The 16,731-nt window shown below is 39.3% G+C and overlaps 1 protein-coding gene across 1 annotated transcript; it reads right to left on the bottom strand.

The window, feature by feature from the left end:
- Positions 1 to 14,644: 14,644 nt before the first annotated feature.
- Positions 14,645 to 16,731, bottom strand: LOC117298605 (tripartite motif-containing protein 3-like). The gene has a single exon (XM_033781923.1). It carries the CDS (start codon positions 16,388 to 16,390, stop codon positions 14,645 to 14,647), a length of 1,746 nt encoding a protein of 581 aa, XP_033637814.1. The 5' UTR covers positions 16,391 to 16,731.

The raw sequence follows: 16,731 nt of genomic DNA, 5'->3' as shown, positions 1-16,731 counted from the left end.
TTCTTTGTCAAAGGTTTTATCTTTTAAGGTTCACAATTTTGAGTTTAATTAAAAAGAATGAACTTTGTCTGGTTTATTATTAGCAATCAAATAATTCGAAGACAATTCCAAGGGTTGGTGGAATCTAGGCCATTTTCCATATTCAATCGGAACAAATTAAGTCATAATTTTGATGTTGTTTTTTGTTGTCGTTTTTCGTGACATAGCGAGTGCTTTCATTGACTACATGTTCAACATATGGGCAGTAAAATTTTATATCCTTTTAATGTATGTTTTCTTTTGTTTAATTTGCCATATGAGTACCGTGTTTCTTCAAAACTTTTTCACAGCAACACAAATATTCCCGGTGAAAACAAAACCAAAATTCAATCATTCCATGTATATGAAGTTCGCCTTTCCAATTGTCAAACACAACGATGCAGACATCCCCCCGCGAGTCAAATGTCATAAAGATAATTTCCCCAAAGCAAGCCGCAGCTTTTTAGAAAACCCCTTCCATTTTTTATCAGATCCTCTCGAGTGCAGTTATACCTTAAGTAAGGGTTTTACCACAGCCACGAATTAATTTAACGCTCTAAGGCAGTTTGTCTGGATCCAGCCTCGGCACTTTTCCCCCCACAAATGGCCCACGAAGGAGAACTGAAGCTAATCAACATTGATGCTTGTGCAAACAGAACGAGTAGTTCATGTTTGATCGCTCACTCTATGTGTTGTCTTAAACAATAAGTCAAAATCTCCCCGAGCCTTAGAAGACCAAGCATTCCCCATTGAAGACTTAACTTGTTACCACTCAACACGAAATAGGACTCGGCACTTTGCTCTTCAAGGGACTTAAAACAGAGGAGTCAAAGTCAGTTTTAAATTGTTGCACTTGGTACGTTCTTGACGTTTACAGAACTGGGTGAAAGAATCTGTTATTATAGGCAAGTGTACGTGACACCCACACTAAACAGACCCCTAACAAGCAATTTGCAAGTTAGATTTGAATAATATTGTCTGGTACAATGACTTGCTTAGTCACAAGTTACCGCTTACAATTAAATATACCCAATCAGTTTCCCTTGTGGTTTATATTGATATCTGAAACAAAAAGTCGCATCCCCTTAAGGTGATTCCCTTGGCTAGATTATTGTAAAGGAAATTATATTGAATGTAACTTCTCCCCAAATAGTCTTGTTGCAAAAACTAATTGCAGAATTGTGATAAATAGTTGATTTCATTTCAGTGGAGCTTTGTTCCATTATTATGTCCCAACCAATGTTGCATGTTCCCCGAGGGAGGCACATTATAATGTTAATATGACACTTGATGCGTACGAACGCACTATTTAGTTACACTTAGACTCTATTGAAAGCTTCCTTTTGACTGGTTTATTGTGAATAAGTAACTAGGTATAGTGTGACGTACATAACGGGTTGGCGATCGCAATGTGTTTCTTCCCACGCATTGATCAAAGATTGATAGCATTTTACATGTGGTATAGTGCCATAATAGCATCCGTTAGCATTATCGATGGGGGATAGACAAAACGAAAAGGGGAGTAGTTATTATATACAGGTCTCGAAAGACTCGGGTTTAGTTTTCACAAAACAAGAGATGAAGACAAAAATGGATCATTGCTTCGCCTCGGGGGGACTCATTCTAAAAAGGCAGGGAAATTGAATACGGGCATTTGGGAATAACACCGCTGGACAAATGTTGTTTGAAAAGTCCCAAATAATAATCACGGTAACCTTTTGCTCCTTCAATTGTCAAAGTGGAGATTATTCAAGGTATACTTGTTATGTTCTTTTAGAGACAAGAATGATGTTTGTGGATTGAACTTTAAAGCGGTGAGCCATATACCGACCCTTTCCGACCGCAAATAAAGCTTAGAAAGTTAGTGTTGGGGCAATTAAATGTCACCCGGGTTGTTTGATCATATATCTTCTGTCGTCAATTGTTCCGCACAGATTATAGGTTAACCGATAAAAAAAAATTATGTCTGTAACTAATAAGAGGTCAGTTGAGAGCTAACATAAACTGAAAAAAAAATAACACAAGAGTTTGCTGAACGTGTGGGCATTTTTTTTCATTGTGGTTTTAAATCGATAAATAAAGCTAACATAAGTTTTGCTCGCAGGCAAATGTCATAGTTTTGACTTATTCCTTAACAGATGTATTTCGTGTGTGTTATAAAACTCCTTAAATTAGACATTCAGTTCTCACATAGTGTGATTTTGTTTCGCTCTTCGCTTTTATGTATAAATATATATTTAGAAAAGCTAGACATTTTAGTATTCACTTTGTTGTTTTATTATTATAGTATTAAACCTTTTTCTCACAGCATCTTACCCTCCTCCACAGCTATGTCAAAGTTGACTCCCACTTACACACGCCTGGCTTCTCATCGCAACATACACAAGTCCATGGTCGGGCTAAACTCAATTCAGCTTGTCCATGAAAGTTGTTATCCTACCGCAAACACCTCTTTGAACTCCTGCCTGGCGGGCCGCTGCATCAAAGGATGGAGCTGGCACAAGGTGTTTGATCAAATTCTTCAAGATGTTTCACAGACCAATTCATCGATAAATCAATAAACACTTACAGCATTATGCCAAATTGGGCTTTGGTAACAATTCTTGAAGATGCGTGAATAACTTTAAAGCTCATTTGACATGGAAGACATCTCACTTGTTCTTTAAACAAGTGGGTTTTAGTTTTCGCTTGAAATTACAATTTACTATTATTTAGTGATGTGTAACTATTTTACTATGTTCTGACTCAAATCTGCGCTTTTAACATAAACAATTTATAAACAACGAATATAAGAAATGAAGTTTAAAGAAGAAAAAAGGAATACTGAATATCATAAAACAACATTAAAATAACCGGATTTGATAATTAAAACAAAAAACGGAGGTTTTCTTTGTGAACAAAAAATGATAAACCTCAGCCAAATCATGATTATAGCTATACGTCCAAATGCTTCAGATGAAGACCATGTTATACGTATCGAAACGTCGTGTATTGACGCCTCCATTATTAAAACATTGATGACACTTAAGCTTAAGAAGGCAGCATAAATTGCTAAAGGTTTGTCCCCCTGAAATGGACTTGTTGGAATTCAATTGAGAGAATATTCATCCGGTTTAATCGAGTAATCAACTCGTTGCCTCTCTCGCAGTAGAACCAACCTACTGGGAAGGATGGCAGTTACACCCGAGGCAACCAAATCCCTTCATTCCCAGTCGAGCAGGAACTGGGGGATTTTGAGATAGATTCCAGACGGATCCGCTGGTAATTACTTTGGAATTGTGAAACTTGGCAGATCTGGATATCAGCATATTTCTTTCTCTGTAGCCAATCATTCTACAGTTTCACGTGCAGCATATAGGTTGCAACAGAATTATATGGTTTTTAATCAACTCTCTGACGTGGATTTACACTGAATCCAGAACTGATTAGAGAATTGAGTATAGTTAAGCCCGGACTATAACCCTCAAAATGTTTATATCATGACTTAAAGGGTTTCTTGATACCTTTTGTGGATCAAGTTTTTGCTTTTATTTGATGTGTGATAACACACGATTTATTTATTTTTTTTTTGGGGGGGGGCTGAGAAAAGGTGTAGCCTCTAACATAAGCGACCTGTGTAAAACAATATTTTTAACATAGCTGTTGCAATAAATAGTTTGAAAAATTGTCAAGGGTCGACGTTTCGACTCATAGCAGATCTTTCTCTTTAGACCACGTATTTTTTAGTAAAGTTATGCTGTTCCCCTATGGCAAGCCCTGCCTTAACATGACTATAGATGCTTCAAACGGGACATAAATTGTAGTTCAGATACCATGGATGACTGGATGCTTCAAACGGGACATAAATTTTAATTCAGATGGGAATTCAGATGAGAATCCGCAAGGCGGGAGCTCCATCGTGGCAGCAACTACGTTTAGACTGAGTCCCTAAGGTTTGTCAAATATAGACCAGTAGTCACCAGTTTACGCGGCAATAGTCGTTTTCGGGTTTTTAATATATGTCAATAAAACACTGTGCGTCCCTCCGCATTGTCTACGTTCCTTTTACATGAAGATATAGTTGTAACGTGAACATGTATTTGAATTCTCTGTAGACTAATGACAACTTGATGGAGACGTTATAATAGCAAGAAAACATCACAATTTATAGCAGCCTCATTGATTACAGATTAGTATACTTTTAGATGCTACCTTAATAACTGGCGTCACAAGGGAGTTTTCTGCTAGAGTGTTTTTAGTCTAATAACGACTATTTTTTTGGTTCTTAACATAATGATATCCATAACCATAAATCCAGTGATGCGAAACATCACCGTATAGGCACCCCCCCCCCCCTTTAAGCCAACCTATAACTTGCTGGGACGCCACTAACAGTCTCCTGTCTTTGGGCAGACGGGGGGCTCAGTGGTTTCTCTCTAAAGTAGTTTGTGCCTGGAATAGCATAGACGTGTCCTCCTTACAGGCAAAATACGAACTGTCTTGTTAACATTTTTATTCGAATTACAGCAAGCATAACATGGCGACCAGAACATCCCATCCAGTATAGCACAGAAGACTTAAGATACACTGGACACCTTTGGTAATAATTGTCAAAGACCAGTCTGCTCGCTTGGTGTATCTCAACATATGCCCAAAAAATAAAAAACCTGTGAAAATTTGAACTTAATTGGTCATCGAAGTTGCGAGATAATAAGGGAAGAAAAAGCACCCTTGTCACACTAAGTTGTGTGCTTTCAGATGCTTGATTTCGGGACCTTAAAATCTATAACTTTGAGGTCTCGAAATCAAATTCAAATATTTTAGTGGAAAATTACTTCTTTCGAAAACTACGTTACTTCAGAGGGAGCCGTTTCTCCCAATGTTTTATACTATCAACAGCTCCCCATTGCTTGTTACCAAGTAAGTTTTTATGCTAAGCATTTTTGGGGGGTAATTACCAATAGTGTCCAGTGCCTTTAAACATAACCTTAAAAGTATGATTGCTCTTTGAGTATGTCTTTGACTCTCCTCGAATATAATCCATCATTTTTTGGTAACATGCTAGCCAATTAACCTAAACCGAATGCTGTCATCTTGTCTTAAGGGCATTGGACACTATTGGTAATTACTCAAAATTATATTAGCATAAAACCTTACTTGGTAGCAGGTAATGGGGAGAGGATGATAGTATAAAATATTGTGAGAAACTGCTCCCTCTGAAGTGACTTAGTTTTCGAAAATTTTCCACGAATTTGATTTCGAGACCTCAGATAGAACTTGAGGTCTCGAAATCAAGCATCTGATCTGAAAGCACACAACTTCGTGTGGCAATGGTGTTTTTTTCTTTCATAGTTATCTCGCAATTTCGACGACCAAATTGAGCTGAAATTTTCACATATTGGTTATTTTATGTATACACCAAGTGAGAAGACTGGTCTTTGACAGTTACCAATAGTGTCCACTGTCTTTAAAGGCATTGGACACTATTGGTAATACTCAAAATAATTTTAGCACAAAACGTCTTGGGTAATGAGCAATGGAGACCTGTTTTCGTGATTAGTAAACAATATCGTGAGAAACGTTCCTCTGAAGTAACGTAGATACTTGAGAAAGAGGTAATTTCTCACTCAATTCAGCTGAAGCCTTTTATAAAGCGACTAAAAAAGAAAACTTAATGCAGCAAGGGTGATTTTTCTTTCATTATTGTCTTGCAACTGCAATGACCAATTGAGCCCAGATTTCCACAGGTTTGTTATTTTATGCATATGTTGAGATACACCAAGTGAGAAAACTGGTCTTTGACAATTACCAATAGTGTCCAGTGCCTTTAAAAAGTCATATCGGTGTATGTAGGCCAAGACGGTTGGATAACATCTCAGTCAACATTTTTGCTTTTATATACTTGATAATAAAACCCACTCAGACATCATTTGTAACACTTAAAGCTATCTGCTGGTAACTGAGATATGTTCATGAGGGGGCATGATAAATAAACTTTAGTGTCGAGCACACAAACGTAGCAATGAAGCCCTCAACAGGCAAAGACAAAAGTGGTGTTGTATTTCATTCCAACATTAATCTTACTCCTGCATAAGTTTTCTATCTTTCTTCTATTTGTCTGCTTTTGTTTGTATTTATTGCTGGCGTTCTACTCTCAGTGACGGACACCATCGGAAGCGTCGCTTGAAACTTCTGTACATGAACAATTTGTACACTCTTTGAACACTCTTTGAACAAAGTTCCAGTAGCTATGTTTTGTCCATGCTATCGCTAAATATTTTTTTCAGCGCCCCCAACGCTCGTCAGGCATTCGGCTCGGATCCTTAGTGACACTGCCGTTTCAAGCTTTCTTCTCTCTTTGAAAATAAATGGAATAAACTACAAGGGAAACTGCCTGGGTATTATTTTTTGTTTTTCTTTTAAATTAGGGTTTGAACGAAGGATAACTTACCCAGAGCGGGACTTCAACCAACGCCCTCCGGACTAACTCACCAACTGAGCTATCTAGCCCTATGTCGCCGGTCTTCCCATTAAAATTAGCCAATAGGGGTTTTTCGATTCGGGACGGGATGAGGAAGGGTAAGGGAGCGAAATAGTCGATCTGCGCATGCGCGGAACTGAACACGTATCCGTCCTACAGAGTTTGAGGATGGTCTTAGGGTGAAATAACGTCCAGTCTATATAAGCACGAAAGAGTGGTGTCACATACATGTATGTCCGCGTTGTTATGGTTGATATGCACTGCACTGAACCGTGATCCTGTGGCCGTTTCACCGTCCTAGCTAGAAAGCGAAACAGCTTACACATCAAGACGTGAGCGTGAGCGCCAGGACCGCCGCGTCCGGTTACTTTCCGGCATGTACGCCATACTGTCCCGAGTCGAAAGCTCCCTAATATCTTCGAACGAGGTGTCAGTCAGAAGCCATATCACCGTTAACCCCGCGTAGTCTGTTCGAACCATATAAATGTGCAAACAATATAAGTATTTTTTCAGATTGGTAATGTGTAATTCAGCATATTTTTGGGGCTTTCCAGATGCTTGATACGTTTTTTCCAAACTTACGTTTTGCAACAAAATACGTAAACGTTTTTGGTTTATTTTATGGGTTGTTTTGCAAGGCTTGCCAATTGCCTGTATTTTGTTACCGCTTGGGGTAGCTTTTATTCATATCTTAGGCCTATTATCTGTATGATGTTGTTTGTATCAATGCCCAAATAAATAATAATTAAGTAACAACAGTTTTACTGAGGACAAAAACACTAGAATTCAACTAGATGTTTAATAAGTCTTTGCTTTGACAACTCCACCAGAGTAATTATAGGATTTGAGGCATTGCATGATGAGGTATTAATAAATAGATTTAGTTTGAGGTAACACCATGTGTGTATCTACCGAACCATCCTACACATCTACTCTGCGGTAGTAGAATATAGAAAGACAGTTATCCAGATTAATTGTTATTATTATTAGGTTTTTTTATGACTTTGGTGATTATCATTTTCTTTTCATATTATGATTTATCATGACAAGAAGTGGATTGCGTTTGTAGGGCGGTTGGCGTCACGATACGTCCAAGGTTCCCGATGAGTCTCCCGGTTGGGTTACCGCCTATGCTTTTAAGTGCCTTTGCTAAAACTACTGTTTCCGTTAGATGTTGCCAGCTCGCATGCAAGCAGCCAACCGTGATCGATCGATCGGACAGTGGTGGAAAAACGCGCTTCCGCACGGGGGCATTGTTTGCTGTCCGCCCATGTGACTAGAATCTGAAATCACTCACACGCATTGCTCCCTATAATGGACCCGTAAGTAGAAATGCCAATTTTGCTGCATTGAAATTCAACTATTATAATAAAATAATAGGAAGAAACTATATATAAATAGAAAATTTGCGGGTACAACAATTTGTTAATCACTTTATGGGAGTGTTGGCTCTGTGTCTCGACGTTTCGAACAGTGTCTCTGTTCGTCTTCAGGATTCTAAGGCTGGGACACGTTGCCTTGGATCGGCGGCCGAGTTGGTCTATGAAAATCGTTTGAAATCGTTTGTTATGAAGTGCATATGGTTTTAGAAAGATGTTTTAAAAGTAGAACTTAATTATCCCCACAATGCCTCGAAGTTTCGTGGTTTCCCTTTAACTTTTCGAACGAGCACGGTCGGCCATTTTGGGGAGTCAAAAAATTGACTTCACAAGCCGGCTATATATAGATGATGGAATATCTCTAAAAAGCAACGATCCACACAAACAATGCATCGACACTGTTTGGTTTCATTTGTACTTGGTGTAACACGGTTCTAAATATTGTCTAAGCAATTGGATACACTTCCCTCTATATTACCTTGACCTCGATGTAGTTGCACTGCTCCTGCAATATTCCGCAATAAAAACATTTGTTCCTGTAGACTACATTTTGATGAAACCTAGTTTTGAGGTACGAGACAGCTTGTACCAGATAAAATGTACCGATTAGATGTGGCACTTTGTGAAAATCAATCTGAAATGTAACACTTCAACGCAAGGTTATCCTCTTCACATGGTTTTATAGCCATATTATACACTTTGGGAACAGGAAAAAAGTTTACAAATAACTTACGGGGTTTACAGAAGGTATTGGTAAAAGACTTCTCTTGAAATATTATTCCATGAAATGCTTTACTTTTTGAGAAAACATAAAAACAATTATCAATTCTCGACATTGAGAACTATGGATTTATAGTAAACAAAATGTCATGACACGGCGAAACGTGCGGAAACAAGGGTGGGTTTTCCCGTTATTTCCTCCCGACTCCGATGACGGACTGAGCCTAAATTTTCACAGGTTCGTTATTTTATATATAAGTAATTGTGATACACGAAGTGTGGGCCTTTGGACAATACTGTTTACCGAAAGTGTCCAATAGCTTTAATGGCTTTATGCCTATATTGCATTCATTTACTTCCACATAACTATTTTGCAAATTAAACAGGCATGAATTTTTTTTAACTGGTAAATGTTACTGTAAATTGAAAGATAACATGTTTCCGTCTGTGTTTTGTTGCACATCATGTTATCTTTCAGTTTGGAAATAACGTTAATTTCCAAGCCGAACTATTTACAAACTTACGTTTGACGTGTATAACAAATCGACAGTTAAAGTGTGGATTCGTAACTGCAGTTGCGTGTAGATTCGTAAGCAGATAATCTACACTTACATCGCTAGAGTGACGTCACAGAAATAGTTTAACAACCGTGTAGTGGCATGCTGAAACATTGAACAAGCACCATTGTCCCTAACACCCCCTCGCCCCTAAGCTGAGCAAATTTGCTCCGGTAAATTGGAAGAGAAATTCTCCGTCTGTTTGTTTTCTGTAATTGAGAGGCTGTGCTTGAACCATGGACTTCAGATTTAGCGGACGATCATATCAGGCCAGATGCGACACTGATAGCGTTGTCTCTGATCGGTTTTAGGCTGAAATCTGCAAAAATTAAAAAGAAAAAAAGCATCGCAGATTTATTGCTTCGTTGCTGAGTTCATATTATCCCAAAACATGTTTTGGCGCTCTGTTTTGTTTACTTTTATAGATTTTGGCAAGTACAAAATTGCAGCGTTGAGGGCGCCGTCATGGTAATAATATGAACCATCGTTATCTATAGTTTACTTTGATAATATGTTGTTGTTTTTTGTCACGCAAATTAATGTGGATTGTAAGATGTGAGTGCGGGAGTGGACAATTTAGAAAATTAATGCCAAAATTGAGCGTTTTTTTTTAAGTTTATTAATTCTTAATTTTGAATTTGTGTTAATATTATGTCAAATGCACGGAAGTAGTCGATTGTTTTACTTTATGTTTACTTTTTTATTTGCTTATTATTTCTTCGTGTTTTTTTTAAACAAATTCCGTCTCTAAAGCTAGCAAACCGTAGTGGTACATAAAACCTTCAATATTGTGAAATTCTATAACTATGAAAATGAATATTTTTAACAAAACAACTTACCCAAATCAGCCCTTATGAGGTTTTTTTTTCGTATAAGAGGTGCGTATCCCTGCTGTGCTAGCAGGAAACATAACACTGACTTCTATATACAAACCCTTGTATAGTACTTTCCTGGTCAGCCGCCCCTATCACCGCAATATGTCACTTTGGATGTGGAAAGTTTACGGTAAACTCTGACAACCCCGATGCTTAACCTTTAGTGTCCCCCTTACACTGAAATTCTCTCACAGATAAATACAGTATGTGTGCACAGCACATATAGATGCTCCTGTATCTAGACCATTTTAGCACACCCACCCCTGCAATCCCTTTTGTATAAACTCCTCGTGTGCGTCATGTACCTTTTACAAAAGTCACAAATTCCTCGAACCATGTTTTATAAAGCTCAAGCGTTGTTGACCTGGTTTAACATTATACTACATGCTCACCGTACCAATTCCCCGATCCTATTTAACGAAGTCTCTCGTTTTAACTTTAGCTTGGTCGTTCACTTTTTACTTGTTTATCTTTGTAGTATTATCTTGATGGGGAATTCTCCCACACACCTTTTAAGCTTTGTGGATGCTGCGGTTCATGCACGCTCATACGGCCGCTTTAACTTCTCGCATTCTGATCGGAAACAACCGGCAGAAATTTCACTTCAGTTGGACACAATACTAAAGCACGGTGTTGTTTCTAAAAGGCCGGCTCTGGACACCTTTGGTAATTGTCAAAGACCAGTCTTCTCACGTGTTGTATCTCAACATATGCATTGACAACAAACATGTGATAATTTCGAATCAATTGGTTGTCGAAGCTGTGAGAGATGGAAGAAAAAACACCCTTGTCGCACAAGTTGTGTGCTTTCAGATGCCTTGGATTCGAGACCTCAGCTGAGGTATCTTATTCAATTCAAACATTTTAGTGAGAAATTGCATCGCGTTGTAACATGCTATCCCTAGCTAAAGTACTGAGGAGGAGACCAACGCGTGGTGCTCAAGCAGACCAGCTTGAAACTACACGTCCCTACTCCGTGAGTTATCAACCCTGCCAATTAATGCAATTAAAAATGGTAATAATGTCACTGCGTCATTCTGTGATATAAGAGCAGTGCCTTGCGCACTTAGCCCTTGGAAACTGCATTTATACAAAGAACAATTTGTTTGTAATTAATTAACGAGCATAATACCGTACAATCACCTCGTTTATTTTATAGCCTTGCGTTTTTTGGCATTATCTCATACATCTCTGGCTTGATTGAAACAGTATCCTATAGGGAAGCCCAAATTGCAACACCATTGGCAAATCTTTATGCAGATTGCACACCGTGAAATTACATTATCCCCAGACCATTTCATTTCCTGGTCGGGTAAGTGACAGAAATTTCAGCGATTTGTCGCAATTTGCGATTTCCCTGCCGGTGATTAAACGAACACAAATCGGTCGGGGGAGATCGTGGAGCTTGCGAGCTATAGGGAGAGTGGGGGAGAGAGAGCCGAAATAGACCGCGGTATCGGATTGCGCTGGGACACGAGCGACGGGGCGATTGGGACCAAACACCGCTGGAAAGTTCAGGCCGACGCACCGATGGGACCGCCACTTTCTGCGGTCGGATCGACAAATTTGGATTAATAACGGAGTCCCAACTTGATTACCATTGTCTACAGTTGCAAGCACCGTGGCAAACTGGAGATTAGGCGGGAGTTAACGAGGCTGGAACGTGACGTCAACAATGGAGGGCCTGACAGATTTCGTGTCATCCAAACGAAGTTTGTTGGCGGCTAACGGTAGCGAACACGTGCTGTAATATACAGTCGCGAATTGTCTCGTCCAGTTGTTGAGCTCAACGGGAGATAGGACCAGATATTGGTCTTGTTAAGATACGAGCGATATGGATCAAAATATGTGTACAAGGAGTAACCTGATTATCGTGTTTTCGTGGAAAGAAAATTAACTTCTGTTGTTTTGTCGTGACTCTATAACTATACTCTGTAGAAACTCACGGGTCAGAACTGAACCGGATCCTAGGTCCCATCTAGATCCCGAACCATATCATCTGTAAGGGCGAACCGGGAACTGGTAACTAAGCTCAGGCTCGGCGCAAGTTTGAACACTTCCTGTATCATATTGATACCAATTATTGAAATGTTTTCCGTTCTGGGTGAGGAGGAGGAGGGTGTCGTAGGGACAGTACCCTTGTGACGTCACTGCAACTCGATCGCACCAGTCTGGTAATTTTCTGTTTCACTTTGGCCGATGTAATCTCCTGTGATTGTTCTTCTCGGTATGAAATCCATACCCTTTATTCCGAGTGTCTCGGTTTTTTGGTGGAACATGAAATAGCCGTAGGGGGAGTTCATGCCATCGGATGAACCACTGGAAACGAGTTTATTGAAACACGTGATGTATCCGTAAGCAACGTTCCTCATCCTGTGTGTTTGTGGACAAAGCCACCAATACCAAGCCACCATGAGATATGTAAATAATAAACATAGCGCGTGCGCACTTGGTTGGCAAGTACATCACAGTTCTAAACCAAAACGAGGCCATGGGCGCAGCCACGGCAAGTGGTGGCGGACGTGCGCCCATAGCCTCATTTTGGGTAAGATTTATAACGTCATGCATAAATTCCAATATAACATCAAAGGCACAATAATTGGAAGTAATCACCTACATGTTTTCTGCCCATCCAGGTAGCTGAATCAACGTACTACTCGACTGATTGCTGTCAATTTTGTAAAGTGCTGCAAGCCGCAAGATAAACAAGCAGTGCTTTATTGCGAAGGCCGGACGGCAAGAGCGCCATTTTGGTAAGCATCAACTTTCGTTTTGACATAGCTAACAGTGCGCTATGCGGTCTAGGTATCATTGCGATTCACATCTGCCGGTAGAGGGGGCCATAACACTTTACCGATACCATTCTATGACCGAGCCACTAGGCGTCCTCCAGGGTCAACTCCATAGAGAGTTAGGACTCGAGTAACTCGTCCTAACTCGAGATAAGACTAGTCTTAACTCTTTGTGAAATCCACCCCTGAATTCATAAAACCGTAGTCGGTGGAATGAGAATTATATATCCATCGTCATACCTAGCCTTTAGTCAAGGCGCACGCAGCAGCGGCACCCCAGATGTCACGCACGAAAAAAAGACAAGCGCTAATCTTGACATCTGGGGGTGCCACGTGCGTCTTGACTAAAGGCTAGGTGAGACCAACCAAAATGATATCATTTTGATCATCAGCTCGGTGATATAATTTTACCAAAAAGTCCAGAACAAAAACGCCCCAAAAGTAAAAACGAATTAAAAACAAAAACAATCTGATAGTTGAAATAACCGAAGTGGGAAGTTCCACAAGCCAATAAATACAGAGAATGCAGTAATCGTTATTTCTATCTTTTTTTAACAAGCCAAACAAATAAAGATACAATGGTCATCGATTGAGTGATTTTAGTTCTAATGATAAATCCATAACATAACCACCAAGGAATGCATTTTACAAGCTCTTGATATTAGAATAGAAAAACTAGAGTCTATGATAAAGCCTACAAGCTTTCTGCTAATACAAACTATTGCTGATAATAGGTAGCCTTATATGTTTACTAACTAATGCATTATTATTACGGCCATGTCTGTATGTGCATCATGTCAAAAGGTGGCGCCCTAGCATTTATGCTATTTTACCAAGACTAAAACTCTACATTTTTAATAAGCAAATTATATCATTGCTTTAAAAGAAAATAAAGATCAGCTGTTACTTCCAATCGTTAAAAGTTACTTATTAGGTGAATATTTTTTTTTAATTAAATCGTTGCGTTAACAGTAGTGAAAATACAAAGTTAATCAAAGAAGTCGGATCCATAAAATTATACAACAAAGAAATGCATAATACAAGTTCTTGACAGTGAATAAAATAACTAGACGTGTCTACAATGCTGTTTCACCAAGGCATGTCTGGACTAACACTCTACTTTATTAAGCAAAATGAAAGCAACCTGTCGGAAGAGTATATAATATAAGCTGTTATTTTCAATTGTTGATGGATTAGTTTGTATTATTTTTTTATCTTTGCTTATTCTTTTCGGCGAATTTGTTTGCAAATGTAAACGGCGAAATGGTTAAAATAATGAACCGGAATTGTATAAGAGCTATAATAATGTACAATTATTGAAGCTAGGATTTGTTACATCTACAAATTTAAGATTGCATTTTGATCGTGATCAAGTGTCACATATGACGTCACTTTAAAGGACCACTTTTCAAAGAATATAATTTTTACAAAAAAAATGTGCGATCAAGTTAAACACTGTGCATGTTTTCCAGCCGGGATGTGTTAGATATAAATATTCACATCCCAAACAAATGACGTCCTCGTTGTCAAATGACGTCGCCTTAAAGGTGCAGTTTAACATGATCTATATAATTTGCCCAACATTGCATTATTCAAGCCGATTTGTGTAGAACTGCACCTTTAATACATAATTAACTTATATCAATGTGAAAGTCGATCATATGATTCTTGAACCGATTTGTACGATTTGAATAATAACGATTTTTACGTGGATTGTACGTATGACAGTCTATGTTCACATTCTGTAGTATGACCGAGAGTCTCTCGTTTAATTATTATTTTTTCTAACTTTGTGAGCTGTGACTGCCTTAAATTTTTTTTTCGACCATGACGTCATCGACACTCACACGCGATGCAAGATCTTGATTGAGTACTTATCAGCCACGATGAGGTCACCGATCGGAGTAAACGTCATGCTTTCAGGATTGTACAAGCCACGAGCTACACAACCGATGTGCTCACCTGATGCATCGTAATGATGTATCTCACTGGTTATCACTGTACCGCAATGAACAGACACATAGATGTATCCAGCATCGTCGCAACACACACCAGTAGGTTTTACAGGTTGACCGTCACTGGAGGTGCTGATATTGAACACCTCGTTTCCCATGAAATCCAGACAAACTAGTTTCATCTTGTCGTAGATTGTGAAGATCAGTCGCTCCTTGCTGCTTACAGATAGCTTGCATAGATTGCCTATATCGTCATGATCTATTGTAGAAATGATGGATCCATCCATATTATGGAGAGAGATAACCTTTCTCTCAGAGTCAGACACTACAATACGATCTTTCTTGTCCACAGCAATACCAGTGAGTAGACTCTCTGACTGTCCCTCGACTTGATTTTGTGAGGGTCTGAACTGACGAATATATCTCAGTTCTCTATCATAAACCTTTACATCCTGTCCGTCAGTAACCAGAAGCAGGTCATCAGAGGTCACCGCAACATGAAAAGGTCGTTTTAGTTTGCCATCTTCTGTTTCACTTTGAACACCAGTAGATTTGTAACTACCCGTTGATGTAAACGTGGATAATAGCTGCCTTTCAGAGTCCCAAACGACAATGTCACCATTGCTAAAACAAGCAACCTCCGCTGCCTCCTCGAACTCCCCCTCACCTTCCTCTTCTTCACCAAACTCTGTCTTCACCTCCCACTTCTCTTCCTTTAGTATTTCACCGATATTCGCATCAGCGACGATATCATGACCTTTGAACCCGATGAATGACCTGCTATGCTGCACTGTTTGAAACTGAAGCTCTTTGTGGAAGTCTAAGTTGTGCATAACTTTTGGCCTGAGTTCCAGCAGCTCAAAGTTATCAGCTTGCTGCATTAAGTCATTGACTGAAGCTACGATCTCCTTGCCGACGCTCATCTTATCTTGATTGATGCTCCGTGTGCTCTTAAATTCCTCAATTCTTTCTTGACCTATTTCAGTGACGCTTTCTCGAAGGAGGCGATATGCATTTTTTAGTTTAGCGACTTCCTCTTCTTCCTTGGCCAAAATCTCTGCTAGAGTCCGGTCGACCATGAGCTGTAATCTACGCTCTGAATGTTTGATAGAGTCATCCACTTTTTGGAACTGCTTGCGACACTCATCGAACTTCATCAATTCCGCTGTAACAGCCTGACGGAGAGATTTAACGCATTCAGTGATTTCGATTAGGGTATGTGCTTGGTGATCGAGCAACGCACATTTGACACACACAAGTAAGTCACACGTGTCGCAATGGAAACACAGTTCCTGGTCAGTGTGTTTCCGGCATTTTGACGATTCAGATTTGGGTCGCTGATTTGGACCTTCAAGATTGATGACGTCATCAATAAGCGAGCTCAAGAAAAAGCTGTTGAGAAGAGCCGACACCCCCTTATCTGGGGTTTTAGTTTTCTCTCTACACACTGGGCAAATGATAAAACGCGTCTTCGGATTCTGATTGTCTACAAGTTCCTGAAGACATTTTTGGCAAAAGCTGTGGTGACAATTCAGGATTTTCGGATCGATGAACCGTTTAAGGCAGATTGGACATTCGATGAGTTCCTGACTAATCTTGCAAGTGGTTTTAGTTGGAAGTGCAGCTGCGGCCATCTTGATAATATTGAGCCGTCCAGTATTAACCTAAAGTAAACGAGTTTAATGTTCGTTAGTTCATACAGGGATTGAGTACAACAATGGATGAAGACTTCTAGACACTAGGTGGCAGCACATCACTGGGTAAAATCTGTTGGACTCCAAAATAATTATGCGCATTCCCAAGATTTCATAATTAATAAGGTGTTAATTTGTTTAACCGACTAGAGGATGTAAACAAGATTGCAATACAACAATCTTCAAACGCGGTTATGTTTTGGCCAGTAATTTTGTTTTTTTATCTTCATAAATTTAGTTAATTCTGTCGTATTTTTTGGTATTATTAGTTCCGTAAAGAT

This window comes from Asterias rubens, chromosome 13, assembly GCF_902459465.1.
Source record: "Asterias rubens chromosome 13, eAstRub1.3, whole genome shotgun sequence".
Lineage (NCBI taxonomy): Eukaryota > Metazoa > Echinodermata > Asteroidea > Forcipulatida > Asteriidae > Asterias > Asterias rubens.
Note: the sequence above shows the minus strand (reverse complement) of the source record. Positions and strands in the feature narration are given on the sequence as shown.

Bases quoted from the DNA above. Each gene is read 5' to 3' on its own strand.
- LOC117298605 (XM_033781923.1), bottom strand. From the start codon at position 16,390: ATGGCCGCAGCTGCACTTCCAACTAAAACCACTTGCAAGATTAGTCAG.